The sequence below is a fragment of the Onychomys torridus genome, chromosome 20 (assembly GCF_903995425.1).
Source record: "Onychomys torridus chromosome 20, mOncTor1.1, whole genome shotgun sequence".
In the NCBI taxonomy this organism is placed as follows: Eukaryota; Metazoa; Chordata; class Mammalia; order Rodentia; family Cricetidae; genus Onychomys; species Onychomys torridus.
This window is the reverse complement of record NC_050462.1, coordinates 22,436,711-22,455,102: the sequence shown is the minus strand read 5'-3', so window position 1 is coordinate 22,455,102 and position 18,392 is coordinate 22,436,711. Positions and strand designations below refer to the sequence as shown.

The 18,392-nt window shown below is 35.0% G+C and overlaps 1 protein-coding gene across 1 annotated transcript; it reads left to right on the top strand.

Moving 5' to 3' along the window:
• The first annotated feature begins 7,271 nt into the window (after nt 1-7,271).
• Nts (neurotensin) lies at nt 7,272-16,563 on the top strand. The gene is made up of 4 exons (XM_036170000.1): nt 7,272-7,485; nt 9,729-9,790; nt 13,056-13,280; nt 15,804-16,563. The coding sequence occupies exons 1-4, from the start codon at nt 7,413-7,415 to the stop codon at nt 15,954-15,956; spliced, it is 513 nt and encodes a 170-aa protein (XP_036025893.1). The 5' UTR covers nt 7,272-7,412; the 3' UTR covers nt 15,957-16,563.
• The last annotated feature ends 1,829 nt before the right edge of the window (nt 16,564-18,392 follow it).

The window sequence follows — 18,392 nt, the reverse complement described above, 5'->3', positions numbered from 1 at the left end:
CTCAAGACTCATTGAAAGGAAGTTCTTTCCTACCTTTTCCTGTAGCCAAGAGTCATCTCAAAAGATGTCTTTTTCGAGAGTCACCCTTTATAGATTGGAGAATAAAATGTTCTTTTTGAGAGGTGAGGGAAAGAATGCAGTTATGCAATTGGTAGGGCTATTTGGAATTTCATTAGTTCATTTTATTATCAATATTTACACAATGCTATCTATGGAGAAGCAGTTCATGTTTGGATAATTGAAGGAAACAAGATAAAGTAGGTCTTCACTTTTATGAACAAGTGGCAAAAATAAATAGACAAATTAAAAGTACAAGTGATTGAATTGGTCCCCAATGGAGTGGGTTTAGAAAGTGATACATTATTAGTCAGCTATTGCTACAGAAGCATAATTATTTAAAACTAAGCAGTGAAACCAGTTCCTGTGACTATGAATTGATTCATGTAAATCCAGCTTGAGCACAGAAGCCTCTGATTTGTATTGCAAGGTTTATGTCACGTGGGATGGCTTTAGCCATAAGTTTCTTTTGATGTTGGGTTTATTGAATAAAAGTTATTTTTTAGGCAATGACAGAGAAATAAGTAAACAAGCCTGATGCTTCAAAGACATATCAGTTTTCCTTCTGCTTGCTAGCATCCCATTGGTCAAAGTCAGTCCCATAATTGTAGCCAATATCAAACCATGAGTGATATATTTTTCTCTATTCAAATAGTTATCAGGGAGTACTTGTTACATACTATTCTAATCTTAATATTATTTTTTATGAAAATATTAGGTATGTTTTCAAAAGAGCAAGAAGATTAATAAGGTTGAAATTTTGACACAGAAGAGGGAGAGAGTATGATACGGTAACCAAAAAAGAGATAAGGGCCCACTCTGACACTACAGACTGAAGCCAAGACTGTTCTCTAACTACAAACAAAAGCCTTTGCATTTTTTTGACGTAGAGAAGGACAAGAATAGGGTCACATTTTACAAACCAACTCTGTATCTTGTGCAATATCTACATTGGAAGAGATCATGGATGAATGAGAAAGGAATACTCAGGTGGCCATGGTTGCAACTCAGGAGAGAGGCTTGGAGCTAAAGCTGGGTGGGGATATGATGAGAAGACAAAGCATTGGATATAATACATACTTTAATGCCACATTTGTCCTCCCATTTGTATTTGGAGATGAAAGACAAAAAAACCCCAAAGATGATAACATCCCTACATTTTGATTATATGCACCTCAATAAATCATAATTTGAATAAGTAAAATAAAATGAAAGAGGAGGAAGCTATAGTTAGTAAGTAGTTTGGGATCTAAAGGTTTACTGTGGACAGGATGCTGACCCAATGAAAGTCCAAGCTGCTGTGGGATGTCATTCTGCCTGCTGTGAATATGTGTTGCTCTGAATGGTTGATAATTAAAATGCTGATTGGCCAGTAGCCAGACAGGAAGTATAGGTGGGGATAAGCAGACAAGGAAAGTTCTGGGAAGAGGAAAGGCTGAGTCAGGAGTCGCTAGCCAGACACAGAGGAAGCAAGATGACAAAGTAGAACTGAGAAAAGGTACCAAGCCACATGGCTAAACATAGATAAGAATTATGGGTTAATTTAGGTGTAAGAGCTAGTCAGTAATAAGCCTGTGCTAATGGCCATACAGTTCATAATTAATATAAGCCTCTATGTGTTTATTGGGGTCTGAGCAGCTGCAGACCAGGCAGGACCAGGGAAACTTTCCAGCTACACCAAGCATAGCCACTATGGGTATGATTGTTCATTCAATTACAGTCATCAGAGATACAAATTTTAAGGCCACGAGGAACAAGAGAGAAGTTAAAGCCAGGGCTTACATCAGGATTGCATGGGAAAGTTATGCAAATGGATAAAATAAAAGGAACAATAATTAATTAATATAACTTGTCATGTATCAAATGCATAAGTCATGTCTTAAGGAAAAGAACAAAAACCAGGTATTTTATTGAGGCCTGGAGTTGCTTTTCATTGGTGAATTGCTTGTCCACCATACCTACTTAGGTCACTGCCTTTGATCCCACAAACATGACAAAAAATGAAAAGAGGAAAAAGTTACACTTATGAAAAATTGAATAACCCATTCATAAACAGTAACTAAAATGAGACTCAGTGTAGCACATTACAGATGCTGTGGAAATAACCACAAACTTCATGAAAATGTTTGATGAAGGATTTTTTTTTCTTTAGCGTGTCACTTAGAAATAGGTTTTCATAAAGAAGCCATACAAGGACCCTCCACCTGAGCATCACATATTGAGGTAAGGGCACACAGGGCTCTATTTTCCTAAATATGACAGAGAAGATTGTAAATGAAGTCCATAATATCACAAAGAGGAACAGCCTTTGTTCAATGCATTAACTCATAACATGCTAATCACAAACAACCCAGGGGTAATAATTAGAGCTTTAGCTGTAAAATTTACTTTGATCATAGAAAACAATTATCAACTATTCCCAGTTAGTTATCTATAAGGAAATAACAACAGAAATGGGAAGAACCATAAAAAATGATTGGGAAATTTGTAGAGCTTATGGGCAAAGCATACTTATGCTTACAGTGGGAAATTGACCATTTGCTTTCCATTGACCTAAATCTCTAAAGTCTGTGTAATACATATTTAGTGTGTAAGATAGTGTCTATAAGTGTGGGTGTGTGCACACACATCTCTGCGTTTATGTCCTGAAAATGGCCTCTAATTATACAGAAAAAAGATCAATTGGGCTTACAGGAATTGAACATATTGTTTGTTCAGATGAATCACAGCCACAGCTCCAGACCTGGATGCATTTAGCGAAATAAAACTAAAGCCACAGTTTATCTCAACATTCAGCTGATAAAGACACATGGCTCCAGCATGATCTCCCTCAGTGACTTTTTCTAAGTTGATATCCCTACTCATGGAGGGGTAGGATGACTGGGAATGGTTGAGAAAGCTAAGTAAATCTAAAGGCTCATTTAAAAAAGAAAGATGAAAAAGAACTATGGAAATTTAAGGGCATATGGCTCAGAAGAATGACAAATTTGATATGGGGAAAGCATGAGAAGCATCTAAAAGTTAGTATTTTAGTTAGGCTCAGGGACACAAACCTTCTGAAGAAATGCAGAAGAAATACAGCCCTTTCCATCCAAAGTATTCAGTTTTTCATCAATAGCCCAAGTTTTAGGACAACCGAGGGAAAGCCAAGGGCAAGGAGAATACCTCAGATTTCTAATTTGGGAAGATGTGAATCAGATCCTGAAAGAAAGTCTTTTGGAAATGAGCAGTGATATCTCAAGGGGGTTACAGAACAGTCGGGGGAAGACAGCAGGTTTCAGCTGGTAGAAATGGACTGTCAGATGTAGCAAGTCTACAGTGGGTTCAGTGACTGGGGCGGGGGAGTTTCTGGAGGTGCAGAAGGACCTGGTCTGGTCCTGCAGGACCACTGTCCACCAAGTGGGTTCAGGTTCTCTCTTCTCCAAATTAGGCAAGTTAACACATCACTATTTTATGGTTATTAATGATTTAGCTGTCTCTGCTGACTATTTTGAGAAACTGGCTAATAAATGTGCAACAAATGTCTGCCCAAAAGTAGAAATCATCCCCTGTAGAGACCTTGCCATCTCTGGGGACCCTGTCAACATTGTGACCTCAAGCTAGAAATCCAACACAGGAAGAATGTCTCAAAGACTGACACATATGAGCAGAAGCTGCTTATTACTCCATGAAGCAGTGTTCCAGGTAAAACTGTTTTAGAATAAAAATTGTTCACCTGTATCTCTAGAAAGACACCTAAAACTCTGTGTGAAAGGTATCATTTGGGTCAATGTGTGTGTGTGTGTGTGTGTGTGTGTGTGTGTGTGTGTGTGAATGTGTAAATGTGTATGCATATGTATATGTGTGTATGTAGGTGAGTGTGTGTGTGAATGGGTTTGTATGTATGTATGTGTGTGTATGTGTATGTATGTGTGTGTATGTGTATGCCTGTGTGTATTCACATGTGTATGGTATTGTATGGACACATATTTACACAGCTGCATGTACATGTATACCTATACACATGTGTATGGAGGCCAGAGATTGATAATCGGTACCTTTCTTCAATTCTTCTTTTAAGAAAGACTACTAGTAAACCTGAAACTCATGAATATGCTTAATTTAGCTGGCCAAAGACTTTCGGGATTTCTCAGGCTTCCTTTCTTTCCTTCCCACAAGTCTGGGGTTAATAGGAGCACATTGGCATTCCCAGTATTCTATATGGGTTCCAGATGTCCAAAGTCAGATGTTCACGCTTGCATCACAAGCACTTTACCAAATAAAGCATCTCTCCTGAAGATATATTTAATTTAGCTGTCTGTTTTTATTTTTTAAAAAATAATTTCTGAGATAATAATGACACCTTTCCCCCTTCCCTTTCAAATGCTACCAGGTATTCCCCCAATTTCTGCATTTCTGTCTTCCAAATACATGGACTCTTCTTCCCTTTATTTATTTATTTATTTATTTATTTATTTATTTATTTATTTATTTGTGTGTGTATTCCTAAATGTAACATGCTTGCATTATTGATTTGTATAGTGCTACTTGTATGTATATGTTTTCAAAACTGACCATTTCATATCACATCTCCAGAGAGGACTATTTCTCCCACTCTGAGCATTTCTTAGTTGCCTGTAGCCTTTGTGTAGGTTAAGCTTTGTCCTGCCCTTTCCCCTGTCCATATTAGCATGTCTATTGATGCTTGCTGTTTGAGATTGTGTTTAGGCAGTCCTGTTGGTGAGATATTAGGTTGTAGCTTCTGACATTTCTAGGAGACAAAAGCTCACAGCAAACTTCCAGTTCCTCCTGCCCCTATCATCTTTCTGCCCCATCTTCTACAATGATCCCGACATTTAGGTGGAGGCATTGTGTGTGTGTGTGTGTGTGTGTGTGTGTGTGTTTCGTTCTTTTTACTTACTTCAATATATTCAGGTCTTCTGCTACATTTACAACTTCTTAGTCTTTTTACTCACAGTATGTTTCAAAGCACTTTGTGAGGTGTTTGTTTCTCTGTCAGGTGGAGTTATTTTGTTTAGAAATGGTTGAGTCTCTACAAAGCCCTGTCTTGGCCATTCTGTCTGGTATGGTTCCCAGACTCTGAGCCTAGATCACTGGGCACCCATACTTGTTGTTGAAACAGACTCTTTAACAGACTTTCCACAGCTTTTATAATGTAGGCTAAAAGGAAAAGGGAAGAGTATTTTATAAAACCAATGAAAGGCATTTACCAACATTGTAATCGTGACAAAAAAATGTTATACACATATTTTTTAATAATGAGTCTAACCTAAGATAATCTCTTTGATTTTGAGTCATTTGACATTGTTTAAAACATGTTCTTGTACTCTTTCTCTGGGATTTATCATATACCTGAAATAATTCCCACTTTAACAATGAATATCCATGTGATAGGCTGAAAATGAGTTAAAATGTTATTCTTTTCCTTAATTAATCAGGAATACATCTATAAACAGTTCCCTGAGTTCCACTTGCTAGGAAACCACTTGGGGGAATAAGCATTACATTTTTGTTTTACTATTTTAGACTGCCAGCATGCATTTTGACACCCTTTCAACGATTATTCTTTGTGTTTTACAATTGAAAAGCAAAGAAAGTAATTAATTTAAATATTATGCAAAGAATATATAATTTGTTGACTCCTTCATTAAGTCTGAAACGATCCTGTCACACAGAAGCTGGGGTAATGTGAGCAGGCCTTCTCACAGTGAAAATGAACAGCCTTTTAAACTGCCACTGCTCCCCCTAGCGGTAGAAAACAACATGCACGTTTCTGGCTTGCCAGTCAATCATCCTTGAGAGAAAACTTTCAGGGTGAGCTGAATTCAGTACAGTTGTTTTGCAGCAACTACAAAACAAAACTAAATTAATAAAGAAGACAACTACTGTTTAGATTTTGAACCTTGGGTTATATGAACATATCTTTATTATTTAAACGATTACTAAATATTTATAATCCATTACTTCCTTTAGACTTGGTGCCAAGACTGAGAAGTAAATTTCATACCAAATACTGTATAATATAAACCAACTGTCTGTTTTGCCAATTTGGATGTTTTTCACTTAGTAATTTTTACATAATTAGTGTTTTTAAAAAATTAAACAAATTTCAGAAATGTTTGCTTTCAAACATTCCTATCCCTAACACCAGTTCAGAACCCATCTTGTATTAAGTATTGAATGCAGAATAAAGCTACTCACCAAAATGTATTTGAGAAATTTCCTTCCAAGAACCAAGAAAATAGCATTGTAACTCACAAATAACCTAAAGATTCTTAGAAATGTGACTCTGACAGATAATGGCTATATAGAATATTTTTCTTTCTGAAAGTAGAATCTCACTTTTACAATAAAAAGCGGATTAAACTGAGAGGGCGCAGTTGATAGAATGCAGAAAAACAGTGAGCATGGGATTATGAAAACAGAGGAGAGAGGGAGATACTGCATCGGTATCAAGAAACAATGCAGTAAGAAAAATTATGAATGGGGGCATTATTAATACATCAATTCACAGTTTACCTTCTAACACATGACCTACTTATGTCTTTATTGTCTAAACATTTTTAAGCATCCATTAAATGCCAAAATATGTAATTTAGTCTTTTTTCAGTTACATATAGTAAACACTCAACTCTGGGAAGTAATACTTATTCATCAGATCTCATATTCTTCTCACTTTGTTAACTGATTGTTTTCCTTTTCTTTGAGTTGTTTTGTGATCTCATTATTATATCCAATTTTTGCTTATTTCCATTCCTAGTTTAGCATGAGCTATGTAAATTCTCTATGAGATTTGAAACCACAAAACATTTTTTCTGAAGTTTATATTAAGTTGTATTTAAGTCTCCCAAGTATAAAGAATGAGTGGCTTTGCCCTGGAGCTTTTGCTTAAATATTAGGAATAAAAAAAAAAATCACATTTCCAGAAATCAAAATGACAAATTCCTGGAGCGGGGGCATGAGAGAAAAATGAAGAAAGACTGGCACCAGGAGAGCTTACCATGCTGTATATGGAAGTGCTTTTGAACAACTCTTTCCGTGAGTCAGAAAAATCTGAGCAACAGCTGCAATTAGGGAAGATCGTCACTTTCAATCAAGGTTCAGGGGTGGGGGACGAGATGAGGGACAAAGGGGGAGGAGGAGGGAGTGGAGAGAAGAGGGCAGGGATGAAAATGAAGGCAGGGCACATCCTGTACACTCATGACATCATCCTTCTGCTCATATATATGGGGAATGGCCAGAGCATCTTTCATAGTTCCCTCACTTTCAAAGCCAGCTGAAGGCAAGAGAGAGCACTGAGAGAGCTCCTTCAGTGTCTTTGCACTGTCTGCACCTGTTTGTCAGAAGGCTGCAAGATGATGGCAGGAATGAACATCCAGCTGGTATGCCTGATGCTTCTGGCTTTCAGCTCCTGGAGCCTGTGCTCAGGTAAGCTCAACTACATCTCACAACTCCCTGAAGCGATTTCTCTCTGTCTTATGCTACTCAGGTTAATGAATCCAGGAGGAGTCTCTCTCTCTGTCTCTGTCTCTGTCTCTGTCTCTGTCTCTGTCTCTCTCTCACTCACTGCCTTTTAGTGACAGGAACTGTGGAATATCATGTTTCTCTCCTGTTCTGGTTATAAGAACTGAAATGTTTGTTTTCCTGTTAAGAATCTGTAAAGCAGTAAGTGTGGTTACAAGGAAATACAACATATTCATTCTGCTTTGGTATATCACCACTAAAGAGAAAATAAATAAGAGTCCTAAAACAAAGATGAAAATTTGAATTGGGCTGGTCATTACCGAGGAGAATAGCAGGGCTTGTCAGCATGCAGACATAAAACATCCCATTCACAATCTTTCATTCTTATCTTTTCTCATTCTCTTAGGAGGTGACTTCTCTCATTCACTTACCTTTGTGGTTTTCCTCAAATTATTTTTGACTCTATTTGTGTGTTAGGACATGGGAAATAAATATCAATAAGTAAATGAGTGAGCATTATTTATATAGGATATTTTTTTCTAATGCAACACAAAATGTCCCAAGTCCTTTCTGAAAGTACATTTTATAGTCTTTCATTGTTACAGAGTTGTGATATTAAAATATTGCTGTTGCTTTTTTGAATGTAATTTAAGTAGACACAAATTATAGCCATAAAATTGGTATGCTTACATTTATGATAAAATTTAGCTCTAGAGTGTTTTGTATATAATAGTGAAGGGGGGAATGTATTATTATCAGATATTTATCAAGTCTCCATGAAAATAAGATACATTTAAAAGAGTAATGTGAAATATTTTGATGATTGCAGTGTGTTTTAATTAATAATTGAAAACAATTGAACAAACACATTCACAGTGCAAAAATCTTATGGGATCAATGAAGTAAAATCACTTAACTTATACTAGTAGATATTATAGTTAACAACTAAGACCCTGGATTGTCAGTTCAAACTCCTGCTAAGATTGACAAGTATGAAGATAACTCTATCAGCATGGAATGTGATTTGTTGGGAATGATTTAATTGTTTTATTAACATAAGACTGTAAATATTTTATGAGAACTATACAATCTTCTGTAACCATGATTTTATCAAATAATTCCTGAAAATAGTCATAATCAAATATTTGAATGAATTAGAGATTAAAATAGCTTATTTATTAAAAACTATATTAATTTAAATCATTTGCTGTGACAAATTCACAATTTCATCGGTGATTAATACAATTAATTTTATTACTCATTTTGAAAAGCAAACAAACATGTACAAGCCAAGCAGAAGTGTCCCAGGAATCACTTAGTTATTACATGCACTTTATCAGTTGGTTGCATCAGGTGGGACCCTGTGTTTTAAAGACTAGGGAGTGGAAGCTAGGGCAATTTTAAGCTCTGCCTTATTTTTATCATAAGAGGCTAATGGTTATTAAAATGCTGTACAACTGTTCAGCATTTCTAAATTCTGCTTCTCTATGAATTGCTCATGAATGGAATCATGGCAAATGTGCTCCAAAATGAATTAGGGATCTGTTTTCAATACTACTCACCATGTGCTGATGAAGAGCTCTGCCTTTGCTTAAGCCGTTTCCTCACTTGCTTATGAGAAAATTGAAAGCACACAATTCAAAGCTCTTACTTGAAACAGAAACTGATTCCTTCAAAGACTGTTTTATAAAATGACATTTGTAGTGAAATGAATCTCAGTATCATTTTTATTCTAAAATTACCAGTGAGTAATTCTCTATGGCTTTGCCAGGAAATAAAAAAAAAAAGAAAAAAAATGACACTTGTATTTGTATTTTATTTTGTTCTTTATTCCATACATATTTCCTATATGTGTGAACTACTGACGGTAAAAATGAGACCTACTGCAGCGTATTTGCTGAGGTCTATATTATACAATATAATTAAATGTTTTACTGAGATTCAGAGATGAAAATTCAAAATCATGAGCACTTTGCTTAGCAAATTATCATGCTCTTATTTTCTTAGAAGCAATTCTACTACTGTAGCTGTTAGCAGAAAATTAAGCTGTGGTGTGTTTCTTTCTGAATACTGCTTTGAGGGAATTGTGTGCAGAAGACAATAAGCTTCATAGACTGATTCTTTGAATTAATTTGAAATACTTTGGTTGCAATGTAATTACAGGATGTGTGACTGCATAGTAAATGTGTGGTTTTGATTTTATTCAGACTCAGAAGAGGACATGAGAGCATTAGAGGCAGACTTATTGACAAACATGCACGCATCAAAGGTAACTGTTCTCTTTTCTTTAATCCAGGCTTGAAGGACATGTGAATTTCCACTCTAAACATGATATTATTTTCTTATGTTAATCAATATAGGTATAGTTACCTACCTCAAAACTGGGAAGGACTTTGGGAGGCATTTCCTATTTGAGAGATTTCATTTTTGTTCCTTTCAACCTTCCTAACGTTGCAACCCTTTAGTACAGTTTCTCTTGTTGTGATGACACTAGCCATAATATTGTTTCCATTGCTACTTGATAACTCTAGTTTTGCTGCTGTTATGAACCACAATGTAAATACATTTGGAGCTAGAAGTTTGCCAAAGGGTTTGTGATCCACAGGTTGAGAACCACTATTCTGAGGAGTCAAAGGTATTGATATAAAAGGGAAAATATCTATAGGACTGTCAGTTTGTATGATTCAATATTAATTAAGCAGCCACAGATAATGTTATAGAGACATAGAAACATACTTAAATTGTTTCCATGATTACCAGACTGGCAGGATGAAACACGTGAAATCTAATTAAAGGTTTTTTTTTTTTTTAACATGTTTTTGTTAATTGTGGAAAAAATGTGTTTCCTAAAACATGGCATCAAGGCAATATAGGGAGGAAATAGGGCATAGAAGAAAGCTATGGACATACAAACATTAACCTTGAGATCCAGTACTGAAACCACCACTTCCGGTCTATTATGCTTCTGAGTTAGTCAACAAGATTGACCTTAGCTTTTCAAATCTTTTTAAGTGCAATGATTGGAGTATAGAACCTAGAAATGTATGGCCCTCTGATGGGTTATTATAAACTTTACCACCCGTGACAGAGTTTACTTTCTCGCTCTCACAAAATTGTTAGCTATAGATATTTAATTTTTATTGAGTGAGCTCACTGAAGTTCTCTATCTGAGCAAAATTTTGCAAATTTGAGAACACCTTTCCTAGATACCAGTCTGCCTGGGAACAAAACTGGTAATATATCACATGACCATGCTACTCTATGAAATGAATTGATTCAGAGTTAGTAAATCACTGTGTATCAAAACTGATGGTTAGATACAGGTTTTCCAATGAAAAGATAGGGAATTATTTTAAGATTAATTCATTCCTTCATACATTCAGAGTTAAACACTGTAGTAGCAACGTTGGTATTTAACACTTGTGATGGAAAATAATCAAGACACTGCCCTAAATTCTGAAGCAAGATTCTAATTAGTTCTGCAATACAGAGCTCTTCCTTAATTGAATAAGCATATTCTAGGTTCAAAAATCTCTAGTATGCAAAGGTAATTTTATTGTGTTTGACACTGAGCAGAAAAGCAAGATATGTATTTTGCAAGTTTGCGATTGAGAGCACATGATAATATTACCTTATAACTATTGAAGATGTGTGTTCTGAGAACATGTGAGAGTTTGGGTTACTCTCTCTGACCAAGCAAATGCAAGAAAAAATTTCAATATCTGAAACAGTGTCATCTTATCGACTAAAGAAAATATGGTGAGATGGTGTAAATTCAATCGGTCTGAAGTAGCTCAAAATGAAGTATTTATATTACATTGCTTCATTTCAGCTGAGATAAATAAGATACAATCTTTGATGAGAAGGTATCCAGACATAAAACAACTCCAATTTTGCTGCTAGGATAAAAATAAAAAGCACAGCTTATGTTTTGCTATGACATCACTTTATTATTCATTTCTGTCACTCAATCATCTTAGTATGTAAATGAAAACTCTTGATAAATGACCACCTTAACCAAATAACTGTATTTAAAACTTTGATGAGAAGAGTTTTGGATTTTTTTATTGCAATGCCATTATTATAAGCTCCAGAGATCTTGAGCCTCCCTCTTCCCACTTTTGAAATCAAGTATGTGAACAATTTCTATTTTAGGATAAAGTTGTTTAGACGTTGAAAAGCAATTACTAAAACTATCTAGGTAACAGGAGCTCAAGTGAATTCAAATGGCTAAAATAAAATGGCAGACCCAGGAGTATTTGTTTGTTGTTCTCAATATATATACACACACATATAATCATCACTGGCATTGAAGTGTATTTTAATAAAAAAATGCTTCTGGCAAAGCATGATCTTATTGGAAGCTAACTATATTTATTACTGTTTGTAAACAAACTCAAATCCTTATATCTGGTAGGAGTTCAATGCATGTTTATGAACAAGCATCTGGAATCCAGGATCTGTTACAAGCTCTCACATTTTTAGTTAGATGTAAATTTTAGAGCTAGATGACACCTGATGACTTCAGTTACTTGAACTTTGCTGACACGCCCAGATTCACCACCTGCTAAGTTGATCTCAGTTCAGTGAATCATGGGTACTGAGGGTTAATGATAGCTCTTCAGTCACATTTAATAATGAAACACACATGACAAGGACTATAGTTATAATTTGTTATTTAGACAGAAAACTTTGTCCAAATATATTACCAAATACATTTCTATTCCATTCCATTCTAGTCTAGTCTACTCTAGACTATTTTTCACTAATCCTTATAGACATTCACATGTAAGATTTTAGGATATTTATTTTTAAAAAACTTTCCATTTCCTTGAATGCTAATGACAGTAGAATGTCCATTTAAAATAGTGGAGGTGTGAATATAGTTTTCACTATAAGCATCACCACTGAGGGAAAAAAAAAAAAAACAAACAGACTAAGCAGGTTGCATTTATATGTATTTGTGCATATGCATACACAAGTATATGTGTATGTCTACAACAATAATAATCAAAGAAAAAGAGGCCATGAACTTAAGAATAGGGGGAGACATGGGGAGGGATTCAAGGGAGAGTATCTGAGAGAGGATGGAGGGAGGAAAAGCTCGGGGGAGAGTGCTGTAATTCTATTTTGATTTAAAGTATATATTTAAAATGGTTGAGGGCAGAAACAGTGTTCAAATGAACTAATCTTAGGAAAACACTCAGATAGAAACTCTCTAAAGAACTTTCTAAATGTAAAATTGAAATAACATATGAACTGGTAAGGCATGAGTTATTGCTGAAATTAAATGAAGGATGTTTCTTCTAAAATATCATACTAACTCAGAACATTGCATGCAATGGCTGGATAACCTTGTACTCAGCTCAGATCTTAATATCTGTGAGTTAAGAGTATAATAAAAAAGGGATTCACACACTCACAGTTTTATTGCAAGTAGAACTTAAAATACAATGTTTTTTTAACACAACCAATGCATATTTCATACTCCACTAACAGAGTTTAATTGTAATATCTTCTTTTCAATATTTCAGATCAGTAAAGCAAGTCCTTCCTCTTGGAAAATGACCTTGCTAAATGTGTGCAGCCTTATAAATAACCTGAACAGCCCAGCAGAGGAAGCAGGAGAAATGCATGAAGATGATCTCGTTGGAAAAAGGAAACTTCCTCTTGTTCTAGATGGATTTAGCTTGGAAGCAATGCTAACCATATTCCAGCTCCAGAAAATTTGCCACAGCAGGGCCTTTCAACACTGGGAGGTATAACAGAACTTTAGATGGACCTGGGAGTCATTGTAGTAGTGGGCTCTCATGTTTATTCAATTCTACACCCTCATAAGAGCATAGTAGGGAGACTTATAAATACTAGAAAGTAATAAATCATATTTTGAAGGCAACACCCTTCTTAACTTCAAAGTGTCCTGAAAATATTTCGAGATGAGCAAACTTTTTTGCTTCAGTCTTAAAAGGATAATGATATGTATGAGGCACATTTAAACCATCTACGTAAATGATGAAACACTGACATAGTTTTTCATTATGTTGGTACTAGTGACATGTATCAAGAAATTTAAGTAAATCCAACCTTTATTCCTAAAATTAAAAATTACTCGTAATTATCTATAAACAAATGCAATGCAAATTTTCAAAGGAAAGAGAAGAAAAAATCTAAGGTTTCTAGTTGTCACTCACAGACTAACATGTGCACAGGAATTTTTTCAGCTTTCATATTTGATTATTGGGCAAGTAAAATATTTCTTAACCTTTCAAATAATATTTATATATATATATATATATATATATATATATATATATATGTGTGTGTGTGTGTGTGTGTGTGTGTGTGTGTGTGCACATACATCCACCTATGGAAAAACTTTTTCACTCTATATTAGTAGATAAGTGCTTGTAACTTTTATTATCAACATTTCATATCCATATTTCAGCTCTTTTCTCAATTAAGTGTTCTAAAACAGACATTGTTGAGTTAGTTGTGGTCCTCTTCAGACTCAAAACTTAAATTCAGAAAAGTGAAGTACCACCCCTTAGGTATATCCAAATTGGATTCAATTCTCCAAACATTAGCTTTAACCTAAAACCTCCTTTCCTACTGATAAAGTAGGTAAGCAAGAAATCATTGAAAGAATGGCATTAAGAATGCTAATCTACCTTTAGATTATTTGTTTATTCATTTTTTGAGAAAAGGTCTTAACAGCTGTGTAACTCTGGCTGGCCTATGTAGTCCAGAATTGTCTCAAACTTGTAGGAATCCTCTGGCCCCTGCCTCCGAAGTGCCAGTATCAGTGTTTGCACTACCATGTGTGGTTGACTATCTTTAAAGGGGGGGAAAAAACTGAAAATGGTAGTAATCTACCAATTAGCAAAATAGCAACACGTTATTTTTTATAGCCTTGACATACATTTCACTATAAAATAAATTAGAGCTTTGGGAAGAAGTAATAAAAATTTGAACCAAAAGAAGGAAAATGTGGAAGACAACCGAATCTTCCTAAAAAGAAAAATGGATGCTATTACACTTCTCTGATTGGAGAAACGTTGTTTTTCAGATCAAGGCCTGAGAGGTTTGCTTAATGTTTTAGATTGTGGGCTTACACCAACATTGCAGATCTGAGGGTGCCTTCTCTGTTAAGATAACAAGCCTGTAAGTGGCTGCCACAGAAATACCTCGTGAAAAGAGGAAGTGCAGACAGAACTCCTGGTGTTTATACTAACTGGTAAACATGACTATGCTTTCCAGATGAAAATCCAAAAAGGCTAGTTCAAATTATCTTGTTGTACTATCCATCCTTTAATTTTAATTCCAGCTAAATGGAACAGTCTTTAAAACACTATTTAGCTCAATAAAACTTGAAAATTCAGATCCTAGCAGAGGGCAATGTCAATTATACCTTATTTATCCAGAGAAGAAAGACTCCCGCAATAAACTAATTAGCATATAAGTCAACTGAACATAAGCCTGAAACTCTTGTTATTTTAACTGTTGAGTCATTTAAAAATAAAATGATAATATCATTCTGAGTATAGTAGAAGTAATTACAGACTATTCACTTTAAAGAAAGTAAAGATTAAAAACCTAGATTGCCTGACAGGAGCCGCTTTGCCTTCTCTGAAACTCAATAACTGTGGAATGAAACAAAATACTTGATGATAGAATGGCATGCCTGCACATCACAATTGAAATATCAGTATTCATTATTGTGATCCCAAAGTTTGGGAGACAGCTATAATCTGAAGAGATCTTAGCAATTTAAACAGAATTTCCATGTTTGTTGATTGGTACAACATCTGAGATACTTGCAGCAGGCAATTCTTTCTTTGTTTAGGAAACTGCTTACTGGCATGACTTTCAAGTCGTATAAGTAATCGACTTAAGCCAACCTAAAATCCTGTTATCTTCTTATTCCAACGGCTTGTAAGATTCAAAACTATATTTATTGTGATACATTTCACATCACTTTGGATTGCCATTATATATTCAAAGCCTCAAAATTAATTTGTAGGTATCTCTGGTGTGGCCTGTCAGCTGGAAAATATAAACACATTTTTGAAAAGAAGTAGGCTGTGAGCTGGGGAAGGGCATAAATAATCAGAATGATTATAATATGATTCCATCTCAGTCATTGATAACCATCTGTCATAGGACAAAATGGTTTCTCTGATCCTACAGGTACATTTTGATTCAAATAAACAGAATATGATGTAGGGAATTATCTGAAATATATTTCATGCATGTAACTTCTCTTTGTGTTTTCTCTATTTTAGATAATCCAGGAGGATATTCTTGATAATGGCAATGGAAAAGATGAGAAGGAGGAAGTGATAAAGAGAAAAATCCCTTACATTCTGAAAAGGCAGCTGTATGAGAATAAACCTAGAAGGCCCTACATACTCAAGAGAGGAGCCTACTACTACTGAGACGCTGGTTCTTGACCCATGATCACCTTTTATCTAGATATATAATCATATGCTTATCTAGATACATAATTATATGTATGTGTAAATGTGACAGAACTTGATTACTTCATCTCTTCCACAATTGTGCTTTATTGGATGTTATTTTTCTGCATTCATGTAAATTGAACTAAATGTTTTCAAATAAATGTAGATCTTGAGCATGATCCTGTGTTCTGTAAAACTGGAACAGATGATAATCATATCATATAGAATGTTCTGTAATTTTGCAAAATATATTATGGGATGTCTGAACAGTCATCACATTTGGCACTTTATATGAAACTATAAGAGATTATAACAAAGTTGAGCACACATCATTAACTCAAGGCTGAACAATGGCACCATTTTGGTCATTTGATTGCATTATTTTTAATTGAAAGAAATATACATTACTTTCTGAAAACCACCGGCTCATCTCTCAGTAAAACAGAAAGATACCATCCTATAAAGGCCCATCTGAAAGAACTGTTAATTAAACATTGTCATTTATGCTTATCTCAGTGTATCTTTAAGTGAATAAATAGTTTGCCTGTCAAATGAATTTGAAAGCTAATAAAATTCAACAAGTCATCAGAATCTAATGCTTTATTTCAGATTTACTTATTTTATGAGAATTCATTTTAATTTTCCCTCTCTTTTATAGTTTTAAGCTAGAATAGCATATGTGCATTTTTAAATGTCACTTAGGGATTTTGTAATTAATTTTTTTTCTCATTGGGAAATATATTTAAGCTAAAAGCTGAGCATCTAATCATTCCTCTTGACTTTCCTTTAAAATCTTAGTTAGAACCAGATATACCTTTGCATTTCACTATCGTCTGCGACCTTCTAAATTTTTTCCCTTACTGCTCTTACAGGACTGTAGTCTATCCACTGATACCCATGACAGATGAATTCAGAGCTCAGCTAAGTCGTCTTCAGAATGCTAAGTCTGTTTTGATGAGATTGTTTTTCTCTAAGCTCAGTACTACTCAGAGGAGGGTTTGTGAGAACCTGACAGATTGTGAAGTTTTCTTCACCAAACTCGTCTACCGCTACCTCTTCACTGTCCTTTGAGTCTGTAGATCTTAGCATTCCATGGAACCAACCAATAGAGCAAACGCTGTCATGGAGACTCAGAATGTGTTTTCAAATTCAGAATGTCCAGATTGCACTCAACTTGTTTACTTGCAAACATGGGCAACTGTGGTTCTCTTTTGTTTCCTTTACTGGAAAAAGTGATAAGAGATTTGAGAAAAGGTGAAATGGTCTGATCACTTTATTGTAGCTGGAGACCTTCTCTCCAGCCCTCACCAAACCCTGTTAGTCCGACAGCGCACTTACAAAATAAACACACAGACGCTTATATTATTTAAACTGCTTGGCCATTAGCTCAGGCCTACCATTGTCTAACTCTTACTCCTATATTCAGTCCATTTCTATTAATCTATACTTTGCCACTGGCTCGTGAATTAATAGCACCTTACGTCTTCCTTGTCCTGGCGGCTGCTCACAGTGTCCCCTCCTGCCTTCCTGTTCTCTCAGTTCTCCTCTTTGCTAGTCCCACCTATACTTCCTCCCTGGCTACTGGGCCAATCTGTGTTTTATTTACCAACCAATCATCAACAGCACATTATAGCATATATTACATAGTACAGAGGATTGTGGTAAAACACTTTAAGAATACACTACATTCAACAGTTAATACTTCCAGTTGTACTAATTTTCTCATAATATACCTTATTGAGATATGATTATACTATCATTAGTTGAGATCCCAATATTCTCCTAGCATACCTTGTAATTTATTTTATCAGCCACTGAAGTCATGTTTCATCTGCAAATTTCTCTTTAAAACCAATATCATCTCCCTCTGAGTCCTTTGTGCCATTTTTACTGATTTTTCTCTGAAACTCATGGTCAACATTTTCAGCTATTACTAACTTTTTCTCTACACTATATAATATAGAGTGAAGAAAGAAGACACAAATGTAATCACCTCCATACAATTTTCCTTGCATTTAAAAACTACACGTTGTTCCAAGTATAAGGTATATAGGAAGAAAAATACAAAATTGTGATGAAAAATTATGAGAAATAAGTAAGTGAAGTGTATCATATTTAAGGAATTGAAGACTTATTACCAAGATGTCAGTTTTTCAAACCGGATTTACAAACTCAATACCATCTCCAAAACTTCTCTGTGAGTTATTTAGTGGTAATTGGCAAACTGATTAGAAAGTTTTAATTTAAAGACAGAAGATTCAGACAAATAAAATAATACCAAACCACTTAACTTAGTGTTCTGACATCATCCTATTTCAAGACTTACCTTAATGCTATGTTAACCACAGAAGTGTAGCTTTGAAAAAAGTGTAAAGTAATAAATCAATTAAACACCATAGAATGCAGAGATAG

Coding starts and splice junctions, on each gene's coding strand:
- Nts (XM_036170000.1), top strand. CDS start 7,413: ATGATGGCAGGAATGAACATCCAGCTGGTATGCCTGATGCTTCTGGCT. Junction 9,791..13,055: donor CAAACATGCACGCATCAAAG/GTAACTGTTCTC, acceptor TCAATATTTCAG/ATCAGTAAAGCAAGTCCTTC. Junction 13,281..15,803: donor GGGCCTTTCAACACTGGGAG/GTATAACAGAAC, acceptor TCTCTATTTTAG/ATAATCCAGGAGGATATTCT.